This window comes from Penaeus monodon, chromosome 11 (assembly GCF_015228065.2).
Source record: "Penaeus monodon isolate SGIC_2016 chromosome 11, NSTDA_Pmon_1, whole genome shotgun sequence".
Lineage (NCBI taxonomy): Eukaryota > Metazoa > Arthropoda > Malacostraca > Decapoda > Penaeidae > Penaeus > Penaeus monodon.
The window spans coordinates 46831868-46859162 of record NC_051396.1 but is presented as its reverse complement, the minus strand read 5'-3'; the positions used below and the strand labels follow the sequence as shown (position 1 = coordinate 46859162).

At 40.3% G+C, this 27295-nt stretch overlaps 2 protein-coding genes across 4 annotated transcripts in view; one reads left to right on the top strand and one right to left on the bottom strand.

The window, feature by feature from the left end:
• The window catches only part of LOC119578999 (carbohydrate sulfotransferase 10-like), a 17335-nt gene extending 9043 nt beyond the window's left edge, over window positions 1–8292 (top strand). Inside the window, exons 2-6 of the mRNA XM_037926689.1 lie at window positions 4259–4420; window positions 4716–4826; window positions 4982–5106; window positions 5267–5474; window positions 5650–8292. Of these exons, the coding sequence (XP_037782617.1) occupies window positions 4259–4420; window positions 4716–4826; window positions 4982–5106; window positions 5267–5474; window positions 5650–5961 (918 nt within the window). The 3' untranslated portion in view covers window positions 5962–8292. The remainder of the gene's footprint in view (window positions 1–4258; window positions 4421–4715; window positions 4827–4981; window positions 5107–5266; window positions 5475–5649) is intronic.
• A 349-nt stretch (window positions 8293–8641) lies between these two features.
• LOC119579000 (kelch domain-containing protein 3-like) lies at window positions 8642–23003 on the bottom strand. Of its 3 annotated transcripts, none has more exons than XM_037926690.1 (9): window positions 20894–22990; window positions 18691–18846; window positions 17678–17836; window positions 14559–14746; window positions 13613–13829; window positions 12267–12353; window positions 12033–12141; window positions 11809–11912; window positions 8642–9981 (listed from the first exon to the last, which is right to left on the bottom strand). In XM_037926690.1, the coding sequence occupies exons 2-9, from the start codon at window positions 18839–18841 to the stop codon at window positions 9839–9841; spliced, it is 1158 nt and encodes a 385-aa protein (XP_037782618.1). In that variant the 5' UTR covers window positions 18842–18846; window positions 20894–22990; the 3' UTR covers window positions 8642–9838. The 3 variants fall into 3 exon arrangements, with proteins under 3 accessions (XP_037782618.1, XP_037782620.1, XP_037782621.1); XM_037926692.1 differs by having other exon boundaries at window positions 8644–9981; window positions 18691–18850; window positions 22946–23003; XM_037926693.1 differs by having other exon boundaries at window positions 8644–9981; window positions 22943–22997.
• Between the last annotated feature and the right edge of the window lie 4292 nt (window positions 23004–27295).

Sequence of the window (27295 nt, the reverse complement as noted above, 5' to 3'; positions counted from 1 at the left end):
TCTCTCCTCTCTCTCTCTCTCTCTCTCTCTTCTCCTCTCTCTCTCTCTCTCTCTCTCTCTCTCTCTCTCTCTCTCTCTCTCTCTAATCGTTTTAGTTTTTTATACTGGCATTTAGTCATTAATCATCTTTTCATATGCGTAGATCCATGCCAAGTATTGTTAGCTTGTTTTTAAAGGGTATTCTTTCTTGGTCGACATTTACGTCTCTCGGTTTTGTTACTGAGATCGAAAGTAGTTGAAATTTGTTTTTGTTGGTTTTGATTTTCCATTTTTTTCGAATCCATTTATCCTTCCAGTTTCATTTGCTGTCATTGTTGGTAAAAGGTTCTTAGAACTTGGCATCTGCAAAGCTTACGTCTGCGCGGTTGTTTCTCGGCCTTTCAGTGTCCGCTGTGCAAAAGAGGAATAAAATTGGACTCGGTATTGATACTCGAGGCACTCCACTCAGCAGAGGGAACTTTGGTCCTATTTCGTTTCCGATTCTTATCGTGGCAGCGCGGTCTCCTACAAAGTTGCAGAGAATTTTCTCCATGATGTCAGAGAGATTCATATGAAGGATTTTGAAGTAGAGTCCTGGCTTCCATAGTTTGTCGAAAGCCTTCGCTATGTTACGACATACTATATTGCACTGCTGTCGTTTCCTTTGTGAAATTGCAATAGTTTCATAAATAGAAGTTATTGCTTGTTGTGTGCCTCTTCCTTTCCGGAACCCGTACTGATTGGGGTTGAAGAGATCGTTGTTTTCTATGCATACTTTTATTCTGTTATTGATAATTTTATCGAGGATCTTGCCAGGCATTTTTAGGAGTGATATTGGTCCGCTGTTTTCAACTTTCCTGGAGTCCTTTCCAGCCTTTGGTATTAATACCATTATAGCATTTTAAGATTTGGTTGGGAAATAGCCCATTGAAAGAGCCCAGATAAATATGTTTTTTAATTCTGTGATGGCAACATCCGGGAAATGCTGCATCACTGTCTTTCGCACGCCGCTTTGACCGGGGGCTTTGTCCTTAAAATTGTTTATTATAGAATTAATGTCTCCCGTTGCTATATTTCTGGTGAGATGATTGTTATCGTCAAGTCTGTGCGCACGTACTTTGCTGTATGAAGAAGTCTGTGCCTGTTATCTGAGAGATAAATGCCGACCATGTTTTCGTGCTGCCCATCAAAGTAACGGTTCTCATCAGGGTTGATCTTGAAGATTTCTTCCCAGAACCTTCGAAACGCCTCTTCTTTCTTCGTGTCTTTTATTAGTTTTTCATTGCTGGAGTTTAGCATATACGGTGTTTCTTCTCGACTACATCCCTTCAGACGTCTTACTATTTCCAGAATTTATAGGATCGCTGTACTCGATCTCAGTTTCCTGTATAATTGGATAATCGTTTGCTTTCTTCCTTCATATCCTCCTGTAGTTGCTTTTAATGTGATGTGGTGTCCATCCGAGATGTTCTGTAACCTCTAAAAGGATTTTGTATCTCCACTGTAGTAATTCAAGTGTTGTGTATTTTTTCTTAGGGATTGCGCTATTCATTGCATTTTCAATAGTTTCATACCAGTTATTAATTTTGGAGTCTATGTATGCTTTGTCAACTGTGTGTCCTTCTCTGGGCTCGTCAATACGTTGTTCTATGTGCCTGTTGAACAAATCCAGTCCGTTCTTTTATAATTAAATATTTCTTTTTGCGGGATCATGGTTGGTGATGCTGCCAGGGTGAAAACAATATGGCATATGATCAAATGTAGTTAGAGGTCCTTGTTGTATATCGGATTTCAAATGTATATTATTATTACCTAGTATGATGTCTGGGCGGCCTTTCCCTCTTGCACTTACGGAAGCGTCAAAGTCTGGACCAATGCGAGTGATTACGTTTCGATGGATTAGGTTTACCAGCTCACCGCCCATATGATTATTGCTACTGTGGCCGAGTGAGCGATGTCGGGCATTCAGATCGGCGATGATGTAAGCTGGAGTATTTCTTCTTATTGTCTTCATTAAATCCGGGTACGGGAACTGGGGTCGTCTCGGTGGCATATAAGCCGTCCCGAGAACGAAACTTCCTCGGTTTGTTTGCAGTTCCACCACAAGAAAATCCTCATCAAAATCATCGAGAAGTCTGTGTTTGATATATCTCTTAATAGCAACACCGGCGTCTCCTTCATTTAGTATGTCCTGTTGGTAGTGTAACCGAACATTTTAATCAATAATTTTCCCGTTTTGTAGATAATGAGAGTTAATTAGTATTATGTCAGGGTCTTCTGTTAAATACATGTTCGAGAGTTCGTGCTTTATATTTATTAATAGCCATGGTAGTTAGATTATATCTGGATCTGTGGTGGATTTTTATTCATATATTTATCTTATTTTATCTTTTTTTTCTGTAAGTTGCTCTGCTTTTGTTCCACTTGCAATTCTCTCAAAGGCTTGATTGCTTAATTCTGAAGGCTGTGAGATCAACGGTTTTGTTGTCCAGGCTGTCCTCGATTAATTGATCGTCGGTGATATCATTTTGGACGTATGCATATTTGATGATGTTTGTCTGGATAAGTTCTAAAATGTCAGTGTGCGTTGGTCGTCTGGTGATATAGCCTATGCAGTCTTCTCTTGCTTTCAGCCTTTCAGCCTCTGGCAACCTTTGAAATATTGCCGATGTGCAAAGACTGGTCTCTGTTGTTGTAGTTCTTGATTTTGTTTCTGCTGTTCATGGTGGTTGACTGGAGGCGGTAGGCAGTACTCATCGTCACTGTCGGTCTCACATAGGTGTTTTTTTCAAACTTTTTCGTTCGTGCTGTGTCTTGTGTCGGTGTAGTTTCTCTGCTTCTTTTGTTATGTCATTCGTGATCTATTTCTTCTCTTTCGTCCTGCGTCGTCATTGTTGGTACCTTATTGCTTGCGTTTATTAGGGCACCTAGTGTTTCTGTTGCATGTACTCGGTCGGGGAATCTGACCTGAGGTAGGTTGTTAAGGAAGTACATCTCATCGATTTTTTTTTTTCTGGAAACTTCCTGGTTCCCTGGTTTCTTGTGTGTATGCATACAACATGGAACTCATTATACAAACAGCTGCGTTCGGTGGGAGAGAGAGCAGAGTGTCGTTTCCTCGTTAAGGATAGTTGGTCCATTTCTTCTCGTTTCAGTGCGATTGGTCGTCATCGCTGTTGCCTCGGCATAGGTTGTTTGGCGTGAGACCTGGCTTCTCTCTGCTTTCCGCTGTTGTTTCGTTCTTTTATGATCTCTTTTCATTTTGGCTATTTTGCGGCCAAAGTTCGGTGATCACCATTGCAATTTAGGCATTTTTTTATGTTTCCCTTGCAATCTTTTTATGTGTGTACTCTTGAAGCACATTCAGAGCAAGCATTGGTACCCGGCTGTTTGCAGTCTTTAATTAGATGGTCATATTTGTAGCATCTATAGCATGGAATGAGATTGATAAAGATGTCTTTTTCGATGAATCTAGGAGTCATAGATTGGAAGAGAATCAGAAGTCCATTTTCCAGGGCTATTTGGCCATTTGGGTGGTTTCAGATCTTATTTTCATGACAGAAGGTGCGTTAAGTAGTTTGATCACCTGTTCTATCTTAGCCTATGGGTTATCCGTCTCTATGCTCTCTTTCATGTCATCGTCATTGAATTCGGTGATTTGCCTGTCGATGCTCCTTATAACAATTGTCCTCATGACATCATATTCTTGGATCTCAGTGTTGTTTAAGGAATATTGACTTACATTCCCTGGACATCAGCTTTTCGATTGTTTCGTCGTTAGCAACTATGAAAAAGGCATTTTTATAATCGTGTACTTCGAGGACAGTTATTTTTGTTTGCCCAAAGCATTGCCATAGTTGTGCTCTATTTGTATTGGCAGGTTTTTGTCTTTGATTCTAACGGCAGTCCATGTTGCCAAGTGGGTGTTGGTTGAGCTTTAACCTGCCTGTTAGGGCAGTGCTGCCTCGGTTGTGTGCGGGAAGTTTGGCAGCCTTGTTAGCCTTCCGTGTAAGCTCGCCGCTTCTCTGTAACTCTTTTTGGATATACCAACATAAAGAGGATGGCATTTGCCATAATTTCCTATAATATTCTATGCCGGCACTGAACAGGTGTCATGAGCCGGGACGATGACGGCGACCTTACTCCTAGGAAGGGGTTTTCAGACCTGCCTCCCTAGAGTGCAAGGCGGGTCATCTTTCCTTCTTTCCCTCCCTCCCTCTCAAACCCAGCAAAACGTCACTAATTCACTGGCCCAATGACCTTTGCTTTACACCCGCAGGCCCGTGAATTGGTTGAGGAGGGGATGGAGATCCAGAAGGCGCGGGTGGCTCGTCTGGCGGACACCTGCAACAGCCACCCTGAACTGTACATCCGCCAGTACGTGAGCCTCGTGTGGGACACCTCCAGGTCACCTCCTCTTGTTTATTGTCCTATATATAAGGTGAGCATCTTTCAGGATTGGTGTGAGCAACGTGGATTTCAAATATCGAGTGAATGTTCTGAACATAAGCCCATTCATTTGCCCGAGTTGTCAAAATCCAAGTGGGAAAAGGGTCAGGAATACTTTAGTTGGGAGTTCATTGATTGTGGTTGCCTACTTACTTGACACCTAGATATTCTACGATAATGAAATATTAGAATATAGTAACTAATCTACAATATATATATATATATATATATATATATATATATATATATATATATATATATATATATATAAGCCTTAAATCACCCAGGTTGCGTCGACCACGTGGATGGTCTATTTCCAACGCCTGGCACACGTGAATGATGACAACCATGCTTTAGACAAGTACAAAAAAGCGGGAAAGGAAAGAAAAAAGTACATGGTATGCTTGAAAGACCTTTTGAAGTTCAATGGAAACAGATAATCTTTGTTTCCTGAGATTTCTGATTAGAAAATGTTTTAAAATGCTTATACACTGGCTTTGGTGCAAAATGTATCCCCCCCCCCCCCCGTCTGAAATCGACGCTCCCTTTCCAGCCTCGGTTTGGAGGGGGGCACCGGCGGGTATTCGAAGAATATAAAGCTCCAAATACATCCATCGAGAAGAATAAAGTGTTCCAGTCTTCCTTGCGATTTCTGGTTGTCCGCCATCCCTTTACCAGGTGAGATTAGAGCAACATTCTTGTATTAGTTACAGCACACATTCGTGCCCTTATTTTATTAACTCTTGGCATTGGGGCCCATGCGTAGTAAGCACGCGCATTAATCACACCCATGCACATAATGTGTATTATGAGACTGACCCAATGCATTCTTTCACAGGTTGCTCTCAGCGTATAGGGACAAGATAGAAAGGCCAAATCCCAAACCATTTGCACCGTATTTTAAGGACCTCCAACGTGCTATAATACTCAAGTACAGGCCGGCAGATAGCAACATCACGTCTAATACACCAACTTTCCCAGAGTTTGTCGATTACATCATTGATTTCACAGCCACCCTGACAACGGCACAGGAATGGGATGAAAATGTGAGTTAATATATTGAAAACATAGGTAAAATGTGAGATTTGTTGAGCTTTTTGGACTCTTTAGTATTTTCTTTATGTTCTAAATCAATATAGATTATTGCCCTTACTATATCCTTTCAGTGTATGAACCATAACCCTCTGCATGTATTCCTTTTCTTTTCTTTTTAAACTACAGGTTGTATGTTGGACGCCTTACTGGGTGCAGTGTGGTGTGTGTTCCTCTGATTACCAGGTGGTCATCAAACTTGAGACAATGACGGAAGACGAGCAGTTCCTTGCCCAAATTGCAGACTTAAAAGAAATCCAAAATGTGTTTGAATGGAGGAATCACAAGAAATTTTCTAAGTCATCAAAGGAAGTATTACCTGTCTATTATAAAAGTCTTTCCAAGAAACAGATACTTCTGTTATATGAACGATTTAAAATTGACTTTGAGTTGTTTGGGTACACAGTCCAAGAATACTTGGACTACACAGATCAAAAGTAGAAAGTGCCTTTTGTAAAATAGCATAGATGTTGGAAAATCCCATGTCAGATTAATCAAATACATTAACTTCTGGATAAATTTTGGTAGCGCGGTCACAAAACTTGTTCAGCCAAATCAAAATTTTCATCACATACTGAATAGATGTTATTTCTTCACTCATTCTGGTGGTGTCTTTCAATTACATTTGTCATTTTCTATTTTGGATAATATAAATTATATATTACCTCATCTTCATATAATAAAAAATGGGTTGCTTTTTTTTTTTTTTTTTTTTAAGTTGGAACTTCTCACTTGACTGCCTAATCCTATTTTTTATACATTTTTAACTTCTAAATCTTGAACATTCCTTCTCCATATTTTGAAAATAATTTCCACACCAGGAACATGAATCAAAAATTATATTTAACCGTGGTAATTATACAAATCAACCCAATATATTGCAGTCTTGTAAATACTACAGCTAGGGACAGAGCAACCTTTTTTTTTTTTTTTTTTTTTTTTTTAACATATCCTAATTTAAAAACCATCTCATTTCATTTTTTCTATTTCATCATACACATCTCAGGGAAATCATGTTGTCCCTATCAATTGTCATCTCATTTCTCTTATTTATGAAACTTTTTATTGCCATATGCAACTCAAAGATCACACCAGTATGTGCTCAAATGATAAAACTGTCTCTGCATCTGTATTTTTTTTTTTTTATACTTCAAGATGTAACCTCAACTGGAAAATAATTAGACAGTTGGAAAAGAGATAGGCCATGTGAAGCATGTAGCAATATGCATGCATGCCCTCTGAACTTGGCATCAAGCTGATATTTAAATTTGGCTGCTGTATGGACACCTATTTTATCCCCACCCCCCCCCATCCCTTAGTCATTGTCGTGGGAGGCTTAGGAGATGGGGAAAGGTCCACCCCTCCCTTGGCACTCCGCCCTCATCTCAACTAATTTTGCATGGTCTTTTCTTCTCCTCCTCTCTCTTTTCTTCATCCCCTTGTTCTGTTCACTTATCCTACTTGTTAACTCATTTTTGCTGTTTTCGCCAATACTTTATCATAATGCTTCCTACTCCCTTACCTCCTTCCCCTTCTGACAACCTTTACCTTGTTATACCCCATCAGCTCCCCCTCTCCACCCTTTTCACTACCATTCTACCTTCTAATACTTGTCAGCCTGTTAACTATACCCTAATCATTAACTCATTCTTAACCCTTTATGCTACTCTAATTTACCATAATGCCATATGACCTTTGATGTCATAAATTACTTCCTTACCTGGGAGCTTTTCCCCCCATGCTTCACTCTATCACTATATATTGAATACACCGCTAATGACCGTAGAGGTTGATGCAGCAGCAATTTTTCAATAAATAAATAATAAAAAGATAGTTATTTCTCAGACCTCCCCACCCAACACCCTTCTAGAATCTCTTGAAGATATCCAAAACTTGCTAAACATGACCCAAGAAACTACTCCACTTTCTCATGCACCCTTCAATCCCTCAATTCCTCACATGACTCCCTTATGTCCTAACAATGTCCCTTTCTAGACCTATCTCCTCCTGACATTCCACTCTTCCCTTATTACACTCTCTGGATTATTTTCCTACTTCTCCAACTACCATTACCACTGACTGTTTCATAATGGCTCTTTTAGTGTAACTCTTCCTTCCTCAGCCACCCAGTCCTTTGCTCATGGGGGGGGGGGGGTTATGAGACAGGGACTGAGGCCTGATGCAGTTAATACCCCAACCTTGGACCTCAGCCCTCACCTCAACTAATTTTCTGGGGGCTTTGCCTCCAAGCCTCACCCCATCATTCTATTTTGTGTATGCCACCAATGACCTTAGATATTGAGGCAGCAGCAAATTTTCAATAAATAATAATAAAAAATTTCTTCCTCAGAAACATACTCTCTATTTGCTCCTATCCCTGTATCCTTAAACCCATCCATTTTTACAAATCCCCTGTATTCAATTTGCTCTCCCTCTTTACCCTTTTCACCACCATGCCCTCCAACAGCCTTTGACATCTAACGCATTTTGTCCTAATTGTTAACTTTTTTTTTTTTTTCCTTTTTACCCTTTTCACCACAATACTTTATCATAATACTGTGTGACCTTTGATGTCTGACACACTATTGTTTTGACCATCAACCATTCTGGGAATCCATCGCTTTATGAACCAAAATACTTCCTTACTCGGGGCTTCCCTTCCAAAGCCACCCTGTATCGCTATATTTTGAAAATGCCACTAATAACGTTAGATGTTGATGCAGCAGAAATTTTTCAGTTAAAATAAAAAATATATATACAAGTATATGCTTATTTCACTATTTAATTAACCCTGTGGTTCGCACAACTTCTGAAATCTGGAAAACATCACTTATACCTGAGTGAACCTCTTCGATATAGTCCATATTACTAAAGGCCTATCCACACAAGCAAGCAACTGAAAAGTGACGCCACAGGCGAGAAAACGAGGAAACTACTTGTTTACTGATGGATCTTTATTCGTTCCTGCCTAAGTGCCCATCAATCATACCCAAAGTTGTGTGGACAGGCCTTAAGGGCTGAAATACTGTTATCACATTTAAAGCATCATTGGTTTCAGACATCTGAAAATCTACATATAAAAAAATAACAATAAATACATAATAATAAAAAAAACAGCAAGGGTTTTCATAAAGAATTTATCTCCTGGACAAGTTAACAACACAAGTAACTTTTTAATATGCACACAATAACTGTACATCAAAAATGTTGCTGTTATACTTTTATTTATAAAGACAAAATATAAATACATCATACTTGAATACATGTTTATAGTATGAAAATCCAGAGACAGGCAAAACACAGTCTGGCAATATCACTCATCACCAGCCAATTTCAACTGAAGAGATGAAGAGAAAACATCTGGAACTCAAACATGAATGACAAGGGACACCACCAAAGATGTCTTCAGATATGCATATTCTTGAAGGTATTGTGTTTTTTCCAGTAACAATACAATTGCATTTGCTGATACAAACTCACTGATCGGAAAACAGAGAGAAACCAAAAAAAATACTCATCACTATTGATTCCAATTTGATAATCCACATTATTCTATATCACAAATGTTGGTTCTATTTACCTTTTTTGTACAGAAAAAGAAAGAAAGCCACTTCTACACATTGTATCATAAATATCTTTTAGTGGATCCTGACTATCAGTAGGATCTTCTCACACTGCAAAAACATTTATCATCCATAGGTGACAGGTCATGGTTTATGGAATCTCATGTTCTTTAATATACCAAGGGAGACAAAAATAATGACGATTATAATGGAAAACAAAGAGAAAATGTGTGCATTTCCTGAATGTAAATGCAACAATATCTCCATGCTTTTCCAACCTTTTTTTTTCTTTTCTTTCTAATTTAGAATTCATGAAATCTCACAAATCAGCAATATACTTTATATTGTCAACAACTACGGTCTTTAACTAGCATCTCAACAGGTACAAAATAGCTATATAATTTATATTTCAAAACAATCAGTAGATACAAGCCTCAACCATAACTTGACTTTCTGAAATACAGGAGAATACTGTATTTACAAATGGTGCAGTATGAAAAGTAGCAAGCATTTGTTTGCAAGAAAAGCTTAGACTGGTGCTTGAAGTTGCGACTATGGTTGCTGGAAGGCCTCTCGCCTATCCAAAGTTTACCAAATTATACAGATATAAAAGCCACAGAGGTGTAGTCACGCAACAAAAGTACAGCATCTTTGCTTCGTTTCAATTTTGTTTGGTCTCGATACTAAAGCAGGGGCAAAGAGAGTGTGTACAAACGTAAGAACTTCTGCCTGGTGGTATATTTTCATCCAGAGGTTCAACCAGTGTGATTCAAAGGTCGAGTGATGTTATTGGGCATCTGCATAAAGTTGAGGAGCATGTGCAACTCACGAGGCAACCAGGCTATGTCCAGCTTCAGCTTCTGCACTTCCAGTAAGCAGAGAGTTTTCAGACTTGGTTCTGCAAGCCCAAGAAATGGTTAATGGTGTGGTTCACACAAAAATAAATGGATCTTTTTCACAAGACATTTAACAGGCATTCAAATTATACATCTACTGTAGCAGCATATAAGATATTGAATCACTTTCTTTTACTGAAATCTAACCTTAATCTATCATCATGTTTTTATCACAAAAAAAATGCTATACATTTTTTATCTTTAATTTTGTCTAACTAGAGGTATGAAAGTCACACCACTTTTTCTATCATTTTGGTCTGCTGTGATTTTACACACAGATGGCTCCACCGGTGCTTAGTCACCAGCAGTCAATTACTAGGCCTGCTTAATCTCACCTGTCCATCTTTTTCCTTGATTTTTAGGGGGAGAAAATCATTTATAATCAAAATGTCAATATTAATATCAGTCATGATAATAGTATCTTCCCCAAAACTCACTGAATAGGATTATCAGATGTGGTCAGGTAAGACTACTAAGAAGTTGTGGAACCATCTACGTGTCACAAAATTCATTAAACAAAACTACAGTACATAAAACACAAGTGAAAAATAGCCTCATGCAATGCAAAATGTACATGTTTAATCTCTTCCCACACCTCTAGTACATATGAAGTCAAGTATATGGGCTCACACAATACAGAAATGTAAAATTTCCATGAATCAACTCCGATTTCTCTAATATATCAGGTCACCATGCTGCCGTAAGTATTTCTTCGAAGGAAATCCCAAGATTGAGAAGGGACTTGGCAAATCTTGAGTATATTACTGTTGTAGGTTAAGTGGTCTCAACAGTGCAATTATCTTGTACTGTCCACAAATGCAAAATTAGGGTACTTTTTTTTCATTTGTGACCCCATCAAGGGTAACAACGGTAATTCTAATTTTGTGAAAGACCCTCTCTGCCTTTCATCTTAGCATATAAATGATATATCAGTAAGATTCAACCAAAATCAGCAAAAAGAAGAAAAAAGATATTCATATATAGAGCCAAAGCTTCTTAAAAGCTGTACCAAAGTAATTATTATGACTAAAAATTAACCCTTTGCCAACAGGTGGCATGAACGCATATGCTATGGCATGGCCGGACTATCTGCCGGGTGCATGTACGTACATGCCATGGTGTATGTATGGACATGCCATGAGTTTTTTTTTCTTTTTGTTACAATCACAGCAAAATATTATTTTTCTGCAACTGAACGTGTGATAAAGTCGTTTTTAACACTCTCATTTTTACTATGCAAAAAATAAATAAATAAATAAATAAATAAATAAAAGCTAAAATAAAATAAATAAATAAATAAAATAAATACAACAAACCTACGATTTCAACTCCATGATGCCGCACACTGCTTATTTTATTCAGACTATAGAGCGAATAATGATCAACTATGGAGTCTATATAACAACAAAAATATCCTTCAGTCTTGACTTATCAAGAAATATAGCAAGTAGAGACTCTAGAAAATAATGAAAACTGAAAATACAACATATGCTCGTAGCATTACGAAGAAGTGGCATGGGATGCTGGTATTTGGCATGAGCGGTCGTGCATACTAGGGCGACGATATAAGCCCCCGGCAGCGAGGCCCGGGTCACGAATACTACCCGTCGGGAAAGGGTTAACAGAACGATCTTTGTATAACATAAAATTTGCAATGCAAGGCCATTTTACACCTCTAAATATCTATCACATTACTTACTGCTACTTAACACTGTACATTAATATCAAAATACACTAACAACTCAAATCAATTTCTACAAAACACCAATTTTCTCTCTCCTGAGTTCCTGAAAAATAGAAAAAGTATCCAACCCCCAAGAAAAACTCACCAAAGTCAAGCACGTGAAGATCGTTATGGTCTTTCAGACGTCGGTCAGTCTGTTCCTCTCCATTAGGATCCTCCTCAAGTATCTCATCGTAATTCTCTTTTGGACTGGAAAGAGAGAGAAAATATTTGTTTTTAAGATTCAAGTATATTTTAGGATATATTTGTTCTCAGTTTTCAAGTATACTTTCAAATAACTCTTTATGTGTATATATCTTTGATGATCACCTTGTGCCTCCAAAGAGAAACATTTTGGATCCTACGACACAGCAGGACTGCCTCCTCCGGGGGCATGGCCCTTGTCCCAGGGGTTTCACCTCCTCCCACACATGTAAAACTGGTAAACATAATTTCCAATATCAATCATAATCCTATGGATCTACTTAATAAAGAACATGGCTGTTTATTTGACAATTTAGGAAATACTTGACAGTTATAAAAATACTATTCCATATTTCTTACCTGGGTCAAATCTGTGCAGGTCATTGAAATGCAAACACTTTCTACTATTAAAGCCACCAAAGACATATATTTGCCCTTTATAAACAACTGAAATAGAAATAATAACAAATTAAAATTAAAATTCTGGTTAGATACACCTTTTAGCATTCTCAATATCTATCATAATCCTATATAAACATGAAATTCATCAGTCCATCCCATTTCTACCTTTGCTACATGGTGTATCCATGAACTATGCTGCCTTTATGCTTTTGAATAAAATTCTCTTTGGATAATACATTCCCATGTATTAGTAACTACCTAAAATTAGAATTCTAAGTATTTACAGCTGAAGTTTTAATTCCCTGTGTATTTACCTTCAAATATGTAAATTGTTATTAGAAGTACATAGTTTTCTCCTTTGAACCTAACTGCTAAGTCACGAGTAATGCCTTACTTTCTTCATGGGCACACAAACTGTTGTAAGGTGTTTGTCAGTGAAGTAATTAAAGAAAAGATTTCTGATATCAACACATTTTCATTTACTGCTTAGTATCAAGAAGGAATGTAACTGCCGTGCAATTTTTGGAGTATGCCATTATCTTGTGTAATTTTTTTTTTTTTTTTTTTTTTTAAGGGGTAATCTGCAGTTCAATCCCAGGATGAACAAAATGAATGAATTTCTTTTCAAGGAAAAATAAGTTTCTTAAAATCTGCAGATAGTTCCCTTACCCAGTCAGCAACTTTTATCATAATGCCAACTGCTTAACTACTTATCATATATCAAATTTCACACAAGTAATAACAAGGTAAATATAAAATGAGAAAAAATATACTGTTGGTCTGTCTTCTGCACAGGGGTTCTCAGAATGAAAATTAAGTATTGTTAGAAAGAAGTAAATTTTATCTTTAACTACCTAGCTTATGAATTCAAACTTATGACTAATCAAAATATCTTAATCAATTTGGCTTTAATATGCAGGCAAAGAATGGGGGGGAAATTTAATCTATTGTATGCAAAACATGAAGGTCATGGGGCAGAGATCTTTAAACTGTTGGTGTAAAAAAAAAAAAAAGTATATAAATAACATGAAACTTACATCTTAAGCTCTGTAACTACAGATATTATCACTCCTAATAATTATGTACAATTCTTAAAATATACAAATGATATAAAACTTAGTAAAAAATAAATAAGTAAATAAATAACATAAAAAATTCAAATCATGTAAGCAGCTCACCCAAATTTATCTTTTGCACAAACCAGGTGTATTTCCTTCACTATAACTTTATCAAAAAAGCATCCAATTTGAATTTTTCTTTCAAAATACACAAAAAACACAAAAATGAAAACTCAATATACAAACATGCTGAATGAGATCTTCTGCCTATGGGTATCATGCCAGAACAAGGTATAATGCTCCAGCGGTTTGTGACAGTGTCCAGGGCATACAGATCAGCTCCGTATTCTTCGTGTTCGGGCGAGTCGTACCATCCGCTAGCCACCTCTCTGCCTCCCCACACATACATGATGCCATCGACACCAGTTGCGGTGTGGAAGTCTCTGTATACTGGGGCTGGACCCTGGGTAAGAGGGATTACATGACTTAGTGAACCATACATATAAACAACTTTTTCCTGTAAGAAAATAAGTAAAAAATTTATTGACATAAGGGCTTGGCTGAGAAGACTATATAGATAATAAACATATTCTAAAAGCATAGAATGAACAGCGTTTAAGATATCCATCCTTTTAACTCTTAGTGCTTTTTGTGGTTACCATTTATTCTTTGAGACCAGATACAAGTCAATGATAATATAGTTTCTATAAATAATCAATGCCAGATCACTCAATCAGTGCTCACAGTGATTGGCAAAGCATGTTAATGCATATGTAAGAACTATAAAAAACTAGTGCCTAATTCTACAATCAACAAGATAAAATGTTCATGTAAAAGGAGCCTCAGGCAGACAGTCCATACTATATTCTTTCCCATATATAAAACTACCATATACCATACTCTCTTTTACATATAAACTACCATTTATTACCAGATCTAAAAATGAACTTAAAGTCAAGAAATAATCCCAGCAACTCATTATACATCAGTGAAATCTGTGAAGAATACCCTCCTAACACAACCACATATGAAGACGAAAGAAGAAGAAGAAGAAGAAGAAGAAGAAGAAGAAGAAAAAAAAAAGAAAAGAAAGAAAAAAAAAAAGCGAGAAGACAAAGACCAGGACGGAGAAAAGAAGGGCAGGAAACCAGACTTGAGAATGAGACAATGCAACAATATATCAGGTACTTACTGTGGCCTTGATATAAGACCAGGTCATTGTTCTTAAATTCAAAGTGTGAACGTCCTGAGTGTATGATTCTACGTATTCTAAGTAACCAGAGAAGATGTACATATGATCGTTTATAATACAGGCAGAGTGGCCATCCCTGGCCTCTGGGACATGCCCGCGGACTTTAGGAACAGACCATTCGTGAGTATCTGAAAAAAAGAGAATATATTGATTAAAATATTTGATAATGATTATTTTTCACTTCAGTTTCCATTATTCAATATACATACAATAATTATTTAATTATTTAACTCACTGTGACTATATCTTTAAAACATCCACTACTGATAAAAACTGAATGTATCGGAAAAGGGTTTAAAAGACTATGCTGCATTCAGAACTGTCTGTCCAACTCTGATGGATATACAAATTAATCAGAATCCTATTTGGAACCACACTCAACCTGACATTAAATCTGTCAAAGAAACTAAGTGTCACAACTGCGAGATTGCTCAGGACCTTCTGCAATGTGTACCTCAGTCCAAGCGGCGGGCTTAGGTCTTTCACAATTGGCTCGCACACCTCATGGGGAACAAGGATGTTGGACCTTTACATCGGCCCCTTTACACTTAAAAGGAGCACCTGGCAAAAATTCATGAGTTGTCTTGTGACTCTGACTTGTGTGCTTCCTTCTGCCACATGACCTCGCCTGCTTCGCTGGATCCTCTCCCTTCTGTTTGTACATATCCTGTTTTGTTTAGTATATTTGTGTACCTTTGTAATAAATCCTGAGAAATGTTTCCTCTGGTGTGTTTCCGTTGACATGACCGCTCTGATTTTAAAAAACAACCCATGACATTGGCGACCTTGCCAGGATCAATCGGTCTGGAAAACGGTACCATGAGGAACTACGTGTAGGAAGATGAGCTGCTGAGCCTTGCAGGCATGGCCTTCTTACACTACATTCAAGAGCAGGAGAGGATCAGATGCGAGCAGCTGGCTCTTTACTACCTGTAACGGGAGGAGCAGAGGCAGTTGTGGGAAGAGCAACATCGCAGGAACTGTGAGGAAGACGAAAGACTGTCTACAGTCACACATGGACACGATCCATCTGCCCAAGGAACCGTCGCAGTGGGAAAACTGATGAAAAGACGTAAAAAAGTGGTGGAGACTCCCAGGGAGTGGCCGTCAGAAGTAGCAGGTGTGATCGAGGAAGCTTCAGCCAATGGCCAGAGGAAGTGATAGCAGCAGCACATAAGTTGGAGGAGCTGGCAGCCGTTGCATGTCCGCTTGTGCAACTGGTGGGTGTGGGATGTGCACCCGAACAACCAGTTGGCATGGGATGCCATCCCACGGATCTAGTGGGCATTAGTCTGCCAGAGGAGCTGCCTGCTGAGGACACACTGGAGGAGCTGCCTGCCAAGGACACACTGGTGGAGCTGCCTGCCCAGGACATTCTGGAGGAGCTGCCTGCCCAGGATGCGCTGGTGGAACTACTGTGCAAAGACACCCTGGAGTAGCTGCCCGCCGAGGATGTGCTGGAGGAGCTACTAGCCAAGGACAAGTTGGAGGAGCTGCCTGCAGAAGACGCACCGGAGGAGCTACTAGCCAAGGACATGGTGGAGGAGCTGCCTGCAGAAGACGCACCCGAGGAGCTGCCTGCAGAAGACGCACCGGAGGAGCTGCCTGCCCAGGATGCACTGGAAGAGCTGCTGACCGAGAACCTGCCGGAGGGGCTGCTGTCCAAGGGATGCCAGAGAAGCTGCTGGGAGTAGAGGGACCGTTGGAGGAGCGACGGTGCAGCAAGTCTGACAGAAGGCAGAACCATGATTGCCGGAAGAGCATGGATGACGGAAGGGCAGGTCATGGAACCACATCACCGCTGGATGTAGGACCCCGGAGCCTCGGTGGAGGCATCTCGCAGTTGTGGCTCTCAGAAAATAATCTCCAATTCTTGGCAGATTATTATGAAGAAAGAAGGGAGATAAGTCACAACTGCGAGACTGCTCAGGACCTTCAGTGCCTCAGTTTGAGCGGCAGGCTTAGGTCTTTCACACCCCATGGGGAACGAGGGTGTCGGGCCTTTACATTGGGTCTTTTACATGTAAAAGGAGCACCTGGCAAAAATTCACAATTTGTACTGTGACTCTGACTTGTGTGCCTCTATTCAGCATGTGACCTCCCCTGCTCCACTGGATCCTCTCCCTGCTATTTGTACACATCCTCTTTTGTTTAGTGTATTTTTGTGCCTTAGTAGTAAATCCTGAGAAATGTTTTCTCTGGTGTGTTTCCGTTGACCTGACTGCCCTGATTCCTAAAACGAACCCTGACACTAAGTGTAAATTACAGTTAACATCAGGATTTACACAGATGTCTTTGGCCAATAATTCAAAATTAGAAGATTACAAGAAAACTGACATTGGTATTAATTTTGTTTCTTTGGGCTGAGGGCTTTGAAGAAGAAGAAGAAAAAAAAAAAATTGTCTTCCAAGTTCCCACGTCCCCTGCCCGAAATGGACAAGAAATTCTGAACACAGCTTGCGTCTTAAAGGTGTACAGTCTCCTCAACTTCACTCTTTGCAAGCGTCAATGAGAGCCACCAGTATAAGTAGGGGTGTGTGTCAGAGACAGCACTTCAATTTAGTATTTTCAAGAGATAGTTCACTAATAAAAACAGAAAATGTAAACTAATACATTTATATTTTTTGTGTGTAAAACAAAAAAGGTTATACGGGATACACAACACATACACAACAAAATAATATACAAAAATTACAGAATATACCATGCCAAATACTCAAAATACAAGTAGAAAATATGCTAGCTAGAACTATATCTACAAATGAAATTTATGGCAAACATTGGTGAGCTTTACTCAGTCCTTGCTATCATACTTTAAAAAAATTAAAGTATAGTAACACATAAAACAGAATGCAGCTTATTATCTTGGGTCTCATGAGAACTTTAATTACTTAGCAGAACTGAACTATATGTAATTTAGATCAAGTGATTTTCACATCTTCATCTAATCTAGAAATTACTAGTTATTTCTTTAAGATATACCCATTATAATACATTCACAAGAGATGAACAGACTCTACCAACCATTATAAGTATATGCTTGCATCAAAACTACTTACTTGTATCAAAACAATAAAGGATGTTACATGCAGAAACGTCATTTCTGCCACCCCATACATATACAAGATGGCCAAAGGCTACAGCTGTATGACCATATCTTTGAAACGGCACAAACTCTCGCTCTTGTTTTATATCTATAGCTTTCCATCTGTATGTCACTGGAAAAGAAAACAAAGATAAAAAGGTGTATCTATGAATGAATGTATCTACCAACCTAAATCTGTATCCATACCAACACAATATTAAAAAAAGATCAAGAAAATACACTACCTCTCTCAATACCAAACATTTAAAGTAATTATTGTCATTCCCAAACCTTTCCTATCATGGTATGTTAAATCTTAATAGACAGAGAAACCATATTCTACCACCACAGAAACTTTACTTTGTCACAAAATTTTGTAAAATCATATAATGTTAAACCCAATACAACCAAGAAAGAGTTCACTGTAGTATTGTTTTGTGAAATGGCTCCACAAGTGCTTAGTCACCATACAGTCAATTACTGACCTCATGACCTCAGTAGAATTCAACTTTCTCCAAGTTTTCAGAAAAAAAAAAAAAATTTACTAATGCTATCAATATCAATGATGTTATTATTATTATAGACTAATCATATTAATGTTATTAACATCAATAATATCCAGATAAAATATTTCTAAAAATCAAGAAAAGAGAAAACAGGTGAGATATGTAGTACTAGTAACTGGCTCATTGGTGATTCAGTACTCGTAGAGCCTTCTATATGGAAAGAGAGTTAATTATCTAAACTCACAGTGGGCATGGCAGGAGGGTACATGCCAACCCTGGTGGCATTGGGTTACTATTGTCTCAGAATTGATTAGGTGAACTATACCATGTCATCAACTATATAAATAATGAATCAGTAACTCCAGTTCATAACTTAGGTGAACATCACTGCCACAAATAATCAAGTACAATATAAATAATCACTTGCACAAATCAATTTTCCCCCCCTAAAAAGAAGACTGTAAGAAATATCAAAGCTTACCTGTGTTCAATACATGGACGTCCATATTTCTAATTGTGCGGTAGTTTTCACCGGTGCAGTAACCCCCAAAAGAATATATTCTATCTCCCACAGCGACCGCAGCATGATTCACACGCTGCGGGCCTCCTTCTAGCTCCACAGTCCACAGCATAATGCCTGGAAATTTGATGAACAGCATTAATATCGCGAGCAAATTAAATAAATGAGAATATTAGGTTTGGGCCATAAGGACAGGCATGATAAAATGTCCCTATTTGTATTCTGATGGAGAAGCCTGCTTTCTGCAAATACTAAGGAGTTATATATAAGGTTCTGTATAAAAGAGTACCCTATATACATGTAAATACATCCCCTTCTCAACACAGTCTGGATGCAGGAAAGCCAAAGGTGTGAAACTTGCGCTGTAATTTCTCCCAAAGCAAGTGTGTTGAAATTTCAGACATGTTATGCATTCAGTGTTCAGTCACTTGTTGATCAAAGAAAATATATAAAAAGATCATGTTATAGGAATATATGCCTTAAGACAATTAAACAGAACATTAAGGCTTGGGATTCTTAGTTTGATTAAGTAATATGTGCCATTATATATAATAAAGTTTTGGGGGTTTAAAAATCAATCAATCAATCAATATCTCTCTCTCTCTCTCTCTCTCTCTCTCTCTCTCTCTCTCTCTCTCTCTCTCTCTCTCTCTCTCTCTCTCTCCCTCTCCCTCCCTCCCTCACACACACACAAACATATAACGATAGTCTACCATATTTCCTGCCACATAAGACAGGTTTCTCTATCAACAATAAGGCATCCAAAATGCACTTGCATGTTATAAAAGTATATAAGGCAGGGTTTGTACAAGACAATGGAAGTCTCACATTCCTTTACTATGCAAGAATGCTAACAGTTTCCAGACACTTCCCCTTATGCAGGATATCAAATACTTAGCAGCACTGTACACCTATAATTTCTATAAGTACAATATGAAACACAGCTTACAAAATAGTTTTCACCACAATGCTCTTCAAGGTAATTCTCACAGTTTCAGAAACATCTCTTTGGGTTCTAAGATCTGTAAAAAGTCTATTTCCTCTGATAAACTATAATAAAAGCCTAATACAAAAGGTTTAGTTCAACACCATTAACAATATCCCATGAGATCCAGAAACAAGGCTGTTTATACTACCAGTGCCACATGTATATAAGGTTTAGTAATTAATAAGCACAACACCAAAACTTAAGCAAGTAAAATATTGGTGCTCGCAAAGACCTAGTTGTCAACTCACTGTCTCTGTCTTCCATTGATGATAAGGAACACAGCATCTTCTGTTCTCTATTAACAGACTATAATGAAGTATTATTTCTACTTTCACTGACATGGGAATCTGTACTATTTCACTACCACTAAAATGGACATTACCACAGATGTACTTTGTGAGAAACATATTCTACAATAGCTTGCACAAAGATTAACACACAATATAACGAGCCATATTCATTAAAAATCTCAATCACTTTAAAAACGATTTTTAAAAGAAGACATGTATAAAAACATTTTCCTACTTAAAAAATAAATAAACAAACAAACAAACAAACAAACAAATATATATATATATATATATATATATATATATATATATATATATATATATATATATATATATATATATATATATATATATAACAATGATAATAGTAGTAATACTAATACTAATACTACTAATAATAAATATAATCATAATAATAATAAATAAATAATAATAACATTGCATCAATCTAAATGTTGCAAACCCTAAGGGAATATCTATCAGGACTTGAAAATCATTACAAAAGAAATTACCTTTGCATTTTTTAAGTCTGATTTATCCAATTTCTATATCATGTATATAAATGATTTACTTGACTCATATTTTTCCTATTTCTTTTTCACAAATGTTCAACATTGACAATTTACTGATCAGTCATTAGCATTTTTGCTATCAATTTCACCTCCCGTAGATAACATTTGGGGCAAAAATAATAACACTATCAACATGAAAGTGGCTCTAATTTGAGAAAAAAAATTGGTATACTATACTAAACTTACACACACACACACACACACACACACACACACACACACACACACACACACACACACATACACACAATTATATAATATTCCCTTATCTGCCTCTGCTTGAAGCACAAATGAATAAAAGCAGCTTTGGTTACCTTTATATCATGGACCCCCTCAGTTCGGGCAAACTGAAGAGTGATCTTCCTCCAAAGGACAAACAGTTGCAGTTGTCGGTACAAGAAATACCGGGAAACACAAACGATAATGCCACAAATAAAGAATAAAGCTTGACGTGGAATTGCAACCTTAGTGTCTGGCACATGTGTCTGTACTGAAGAGAATTACCAGTCTTGCATTAACACCCTGGATTTTCTGAGTAACCAAGTATACAGAATAAAGCTGCGTAAAACAATGCCTCCCTGCTTTGCAAACCTGTAAAAGCCAATAAACTACCCTTCTCGCATTCAATGAGACGAAGAGCTTTCGAAGTGAAAGTTTCTTGATGCCTTAAATACACAAGCATAGATTAACATACTTTGATAAGTGATTGTGGTCTTTCACAATATGCAAATCATGTGTTGTCAAAGAGTGCTCTAACCTTAGTTAAATAGATCTAATTCAATCAGAACGTAATTTTAATAGAAATAACTTAACATAATTGACTCAGACAGAGCTTCATCCTAACTTAACTAAGGCTATTGCAATACTTCAACTTGTATTTATGCAAGCATAAAAAAAAAAAAGTCTTAAAAGAAGTAAATCAGATATATAGTGGTTTTAATATAACTTTCAACACATACAACATATTTGTTGATTAATCACCATTAATCAACATTATCGATCAAGAGATTTTTTAAAAATATGTTTCTTTTCATACTTTTAGACAGCCAAGCGCACCCTTACATTGTACGAGTGTTTTGCAAATTATTTAAATTCCGGACAAGCATGCAGCACAAATTAACGCAATGGAATCTAGAACTTGATGAAACCTATATTTTTCTTCTATATTCGTAATGTGTTTGGACACAATCGTCACCTGAATATTCAATAGCTCTGCATGCCTAGGATAAATAAATTCACAAATCATGATATTCACTCCAGTCTGAGACCACAATAACCACACATTAACATTTTTTCCCCCCAATGCCACGCGCAGGCAAGACCAACGACGGGCAAAAGTCCGCTGAGGGATCTTCGGAAACTACTGGATGTCTGGACGTCCGTCAAGTGTTGGGAAAACCCACAAGAGAAGAGGCCATCTGCTCCGGCCCTTCTGCCGCAGCGTCCAGACGCACTGGACGTTCCCGAGCACTCAGTGACCTCCTCCGACCCCGTTTTTCCCTAGCCATTAATCCTCGACAAGGAACTGGCTCCTTTTACTGAAAATCTCTGGTCTCAGTTTCCTGAAGGCCATGCAGAGGGCCATGCAGAGGGCTATGCAGAAGGCCATGCAGAAGGCCATGCAGAAGGCCATGCAGAAGGCAGCGAGGAGAGATTTGTCTGCGTTGGACGGAGCGGCCGAAAAAGGAGACGCTTTCCATCTAAACTATTTCCTTTGCGTGTTGATAAATAAAGCTGCGCGAATCGGAATACTTCCATATACATTTATAGCAAACTGTGATGGCACTAAACCAATCAGAGATAAAACCTACTCACTAATGCACGAAACAATCTGGCGACGGGAAGCAACAAGAGAATTGCAAGGGCAATTGCAAGGAAAAAGGTCACAGGAAGATTGGATCCCCAGCCAGACTTAACATAAAGAAACCGAATAAAACTAAAACAGAACTCCTAAGAGCAAACACCTTTCCTATTTCCTTCCAAACGAAAACAAACGAAACACGAAAAGGACTTTTTAAAAACTTTCCTTCTTGTTAAAAGGAACTGTTGCATCTCTCCTTCCCTCAACTGAGCAAAAAACACGTTATTTCGCGAAACTTCCCGATTTTAACACACTTTTGGCCCTTTTTCCACCTTCCTGACACTGATGCCCTGCCTCTCGTGCCCAAAAGGTGTTCATCTGAGCTTTTTCCGAGTCAAAACAGCGATAAATAACTCTCTCTCTCTCTCCCACTCCCTCTCTCTTTTCCAATTCCCTCCTCCTTCGTCTCCTCCTCCTCTTCCCTGTCCGTCCAGGCCTCGTGAGCTGAGCGGCCTCCCGTGCAGGGAGGAGCAGGCAGAGGGAATGGGGACGCCTGCAGTACCTGCGCTCAGGGGCTTCCCTCCCAACGCGATGACGGCGGCCTGCGTGTGGCCAGCGGGGGGCGATGACGGCGGGCGTGTGGGCAGCGCGGGGGAGGGGTGTTGGCACGCAGGGGGAGGGATATTGGCACGTAGGGGGAGGGGTGTTGGCAGGGCTCCTGGCTGGGGGTGGCAGGGGGAGGGGTGTTGGCAGGGCTCCTGGCTGGGGGTGGCAGGGGGAGGGGTGTTGGCAGGGCTCCTGGCTGGGATGGCAGGGGGAGGGGTGTTGGCACGCAGGGGGAGGGGTGTTGGCAGGGCTCCTGGCTGGGGGTGGCAGGGGGAGGGGTGTTGGCAGAGCTCCTGGCTGGGGGTGGCAGGGGGGGGGTGTTGGCAGGGCTCCTGGCTGGGGGTGGCAGGGGGAGGGGTGTTGGCAGGGATCCTGGCTGGGGGTGGCAGGGGGAGGGGTGTTGGCACGCAGGGGGAGGGGTGTTGGCAGGGCTCCCGGCTGGGGGTGGCAGGGGAAGGGGTGTTGGCACGCAGGGGGAGGGGTGTTGGCAGGGCTCCTGGCTGGGGGTGGCAGGGGGAGGGGTGTTGGCAGGGCTCCTGGCTGGGGTGGCAGGGGGAGGGGTGTTGGCAGAGATCCTGGCTGGGGGTGGCAGGGGGAGGGGTGTTGGCACGCAGGGGGAGGGGTGTTGGCAGGGCTCCTGGCTGGGGGTGCAGGGGGGGGGTGTTGGCAGGGCTCCTGGCTGGGGGTGGCAGGGGGAGGGGTGTTGGCAGAGCTCCTGGCTGGGGTGGCAGGGGGAGGGGTGTTGGCACACGGGGGAGGGATATTGGCACGTAGGGGGAGGGGTGTTGGCAGAGCTCCTGGCTGGGGGTGGCAGGGGGAGGGGTGTTGGCACACAGGGGGAGGGATATTGGCACGTAGGGGGAGGGGTGTTGGCAGAGCTCCTGGCTGGGGGTGGCAGGGGGAGGGGTGTTGGCACGCAGGGGGAGGGGTGTTGGCAGGGCTCCTGGCTGGGGATGGCAGGGGGAGGGGTGTTGGCACGCAGGGGGAGGGATATTGGCACGTAGGGGGAGGGGTGTTGGCAGGGCTCCTGGCTGGGGGTGGCAGGGGGAGGGGTGTTGGCAGGGCTCCTGGCTGGGGATGGCAGGGGGAGGGGTGTTGGCACGCAGGGGGAGGGATATTGGCACGTAGGGGGAGGGGTGTTGGCAGGGCTCCCGGCTGGGGGTGGCAGGGGGAGGGGTGTTGGCACGTAGGGGGAGGGGTGTTGGCAGGGCTCCTGGCTGGGGGTGGCAGGGGGAGGGGTGTTGGCAGGGCTCCTGGCTGGGGGTGGCAGGGGGAGGGGTGTTGGCAGAGCTCCTGGCTGGGGGTGGCAGGGGGAGGGGTGTTGGCACGCAGGGGGAGGGGTGTTGGCAGGGCTCCTGGCTGGGAGTGGCAGGGGGAGGGGTGTTGGCAGAGCTCCTGGCTGGGGGTGGCAGGGGGAGGGGTGTTGGCACGCAGGGGGAGGGATATTGGCACGTAGGGGGAGGGGTGTTGGCAGAGCTCCTGGCTGGGGGTGGCAGGGGGAGGGGTGTTGGCACGCAGGGGGAGGGGTGTTGGCACGCAGGGGGAGGGGTGTTGGCAGGGCTCCCGGCTGGGGGTGGCAGGGGAAGGGGTGTTGGCACGCAGGGGGAGGGGTGTTGGCAGAGCTCCTGGCTGGGGGTGGCAGGGGGAGGGGTGTTGGCACGCAGGGGGAGGGATATTGGCACGTAGGGGGAGGGGTGTTGGCAGAGCTCCTGGCTGGGGGTGGCAGGGGGAGGGGTGTTGGCAGGGCTCCTGCCGGGGTGGCGGTGGCAGGGGCGGGCCAGAGGCTGCCGCCCGCGCGGACTCGCTCCTTCGGAAAAAAAGGAATTCCCTTGGGCTTCGGGATCGTCTTCGGCAGCAGGACCTTCGTTAGGCTTTTGCTCTTTCGCTCGGTCTCTCGTCCGGCTCTCTTTCGCCCTCTCTCGTTTCGGCTTCGCTCTTTCTCTCTCGTTTTCGTCCTCTCTCGTTTTCGGTCTTCTCTCGTTCTCGTTCCTTCTTTCTCTCTCTTGTTCTCGTTTTCCTTCGTTTCTCCGTCTCTTTCTCTCTCTCTCACACACACTCACTCACTCACTCTCTCTCTCTCTCTCTCTCTCTCTCTCTCTCTATCTATCTATCTATCTCTATCTATCTCTTTCTCTCTCTCTTTAGGCCGTCATGACAGCTTTCTCTTACCTGAATTTCCAACAGATGCCCCTGACACCGGCACCTATCAGTGTCAGTTTATAAGCGTGCCCGATACCCACATACCATTTCCAATACTTGACAACTATTACCACCAGCTTCTCGTGTCATCAAACTGCACGAGACGCAACTGACACAAATACCAAATGAAATGCATGTCTCTGGCATTTATCACAAGTAACAAAGCTAAAGCACCATCTTGCAACGTTATTTCACCAACTTCTCAGATCTGGGTAAGTAACGGTAAAACTTTTTTTCTCTCTCTCTCTTTTTGTCTTACGGCTGAGTCGGGCAGAACAGCGTTTTTCTCCTTACTGTTTTTTATATGTATATAATGAGTACAGTCATTCTCTTTAAAGTTGGTACGTTCACACGCAGAATATTATATATATATATATATATATATATATATATATATATATATATATATATATATATATATATATATATACATACTATATATATATACATATATATATATATATATATATATATATATATATATATATGTATATATATATATATATATATATATATATATATATATATATATATATATATATATATGTGTGTGTGTGTGTGTGTGTGTGTGTGTGTGTGTGTGTGTGTGTGTGTGTGTGTGTGTGTGTGTGTGTGTCTGTGTGTATGTGTTATATAAATATATTATTGTATCATAACAAGGTGTAATGTGAAATAATAAATGGAATTGTCCCATGTTTGAATACACCTTTCTCTGCGGCAGCTCTGGATCCATACACACGTGGCAGTTCATAAAGACACGCCATGTGTTCAATCAGGTGAAGCAACGAAAACATCACTAGTTTTTCACACTGTAGATACGACACGACAACGATTACTGAAACCCCAAAATCTGTGTCTGGAATCTTTGTTACATGAACATACGTGATTAATAAGCCTTTCCTTCCTCACCCATAGACCTTTCGCTCACAATGCATTAATGTATTTCTCTGGATTCTGGCGTTAGTTGATGTACCTTGGGACCCCGAGTTTTGTAAGTTTTATCAGACATCACCTTTCGGCTTTGCAAGGGAACTCGAAACTCGATACCATGATATAGGTCATGAGGTGTACTGTGGGTACTGATTTGTTTTTTCTCCGAGTCCATAATCATCAGTGTTTTCCTAACAGTCATTGTTAAACTGACCCGGATACTTTGACTAGTAATGAAAAGTTTTTAATAATTACTGTTTCCACAATGATAATACATCCTTGCTTCATATAAAGGAATGAGGCTTGTGACATTAGAATTGATATCTAACTCAACATATGATTGTTTCTAAAGTTTCTGGAAAAAAAATATATACATGTATATATGCATATATATATATATATATATATATATATATATATATATATATATATATATATATATATATATATATATATATATATGTATATATATATATATATGTATATATATATATATATATATATATATATTATATATATATATATATATATATATATGTATGTGTGTGTGTGTGTGTGTGTGTGTGTATGTGTGTGTGTGTGTGTGTGTGTGTGTGTGTGTGTGTGTGTGTGTGTGTGTGTGTGTGTGTGTGTGTGTGTGTGTGTGTGTTATAAATATATGACTGTATCATAACTTCTGCCCCTGGAACCCGGTTTCGTACACTCATGGTCAGTAAACAAGTTTGTATACCATACAAGACCTCGAAAGCAATGTAAACAAAGGTTCATTTTGTACCTGGGAAACACCTATATGCACTTTCTTTCCAATATGAGTTATATCTAGTGATGAGATGCTTCCAGAGACGTTTCACCACTGCAAGTATTTCCCTAGTATGTGCAGACGTGTGGCAAATCTCTCCTACTGCAAAAGATTTCATGTCTCGGTCCTTTCTGTTTTCCCATGCTGTGGGTACTGATATGCTGGTTTACTTTACACTGAATTCCGCACTCCTAACCGCTTTACAATCCCCCTTTACAATCATCATTCGTTGTAGTGTTCTTTCGTTCATGTCACAGGAACAGTGGCCTTATCAGTCATTTTTATCTTTGCTTTAATGGAAGCTAAAAGTTTTCAGCACCATTATTAGTGTTTTTTAGGGATTGTGAATTCATAGCAGTATCTGTTTAAATGCTTTTCACT

Bases quoted from the DNA above. Each gene is read 5' to 3' on its own strand.
- LOC119579000 (XM_037926692.1), bottom strand. From the start codon at position 18,841: ATGCTGTGGACTGTGGAGCTAGAAGGAGGCCCGCAGCGTGTGAATCAT. The intron at 12,354-13,612 runs GTTTGTATATTG...TTTCTATTTCAG, and splicing joins CAGAAGATCTCATTCAGCAT to TTGTTTATAAAGGGCAAATA. The intron at 12,142-12,266 runs GTAAGAAATATG...TATGTTTACCAG, and splicing joins CCTGCACAGATTTGACCCAG to TTTTACATGTGTGGGAGGAG.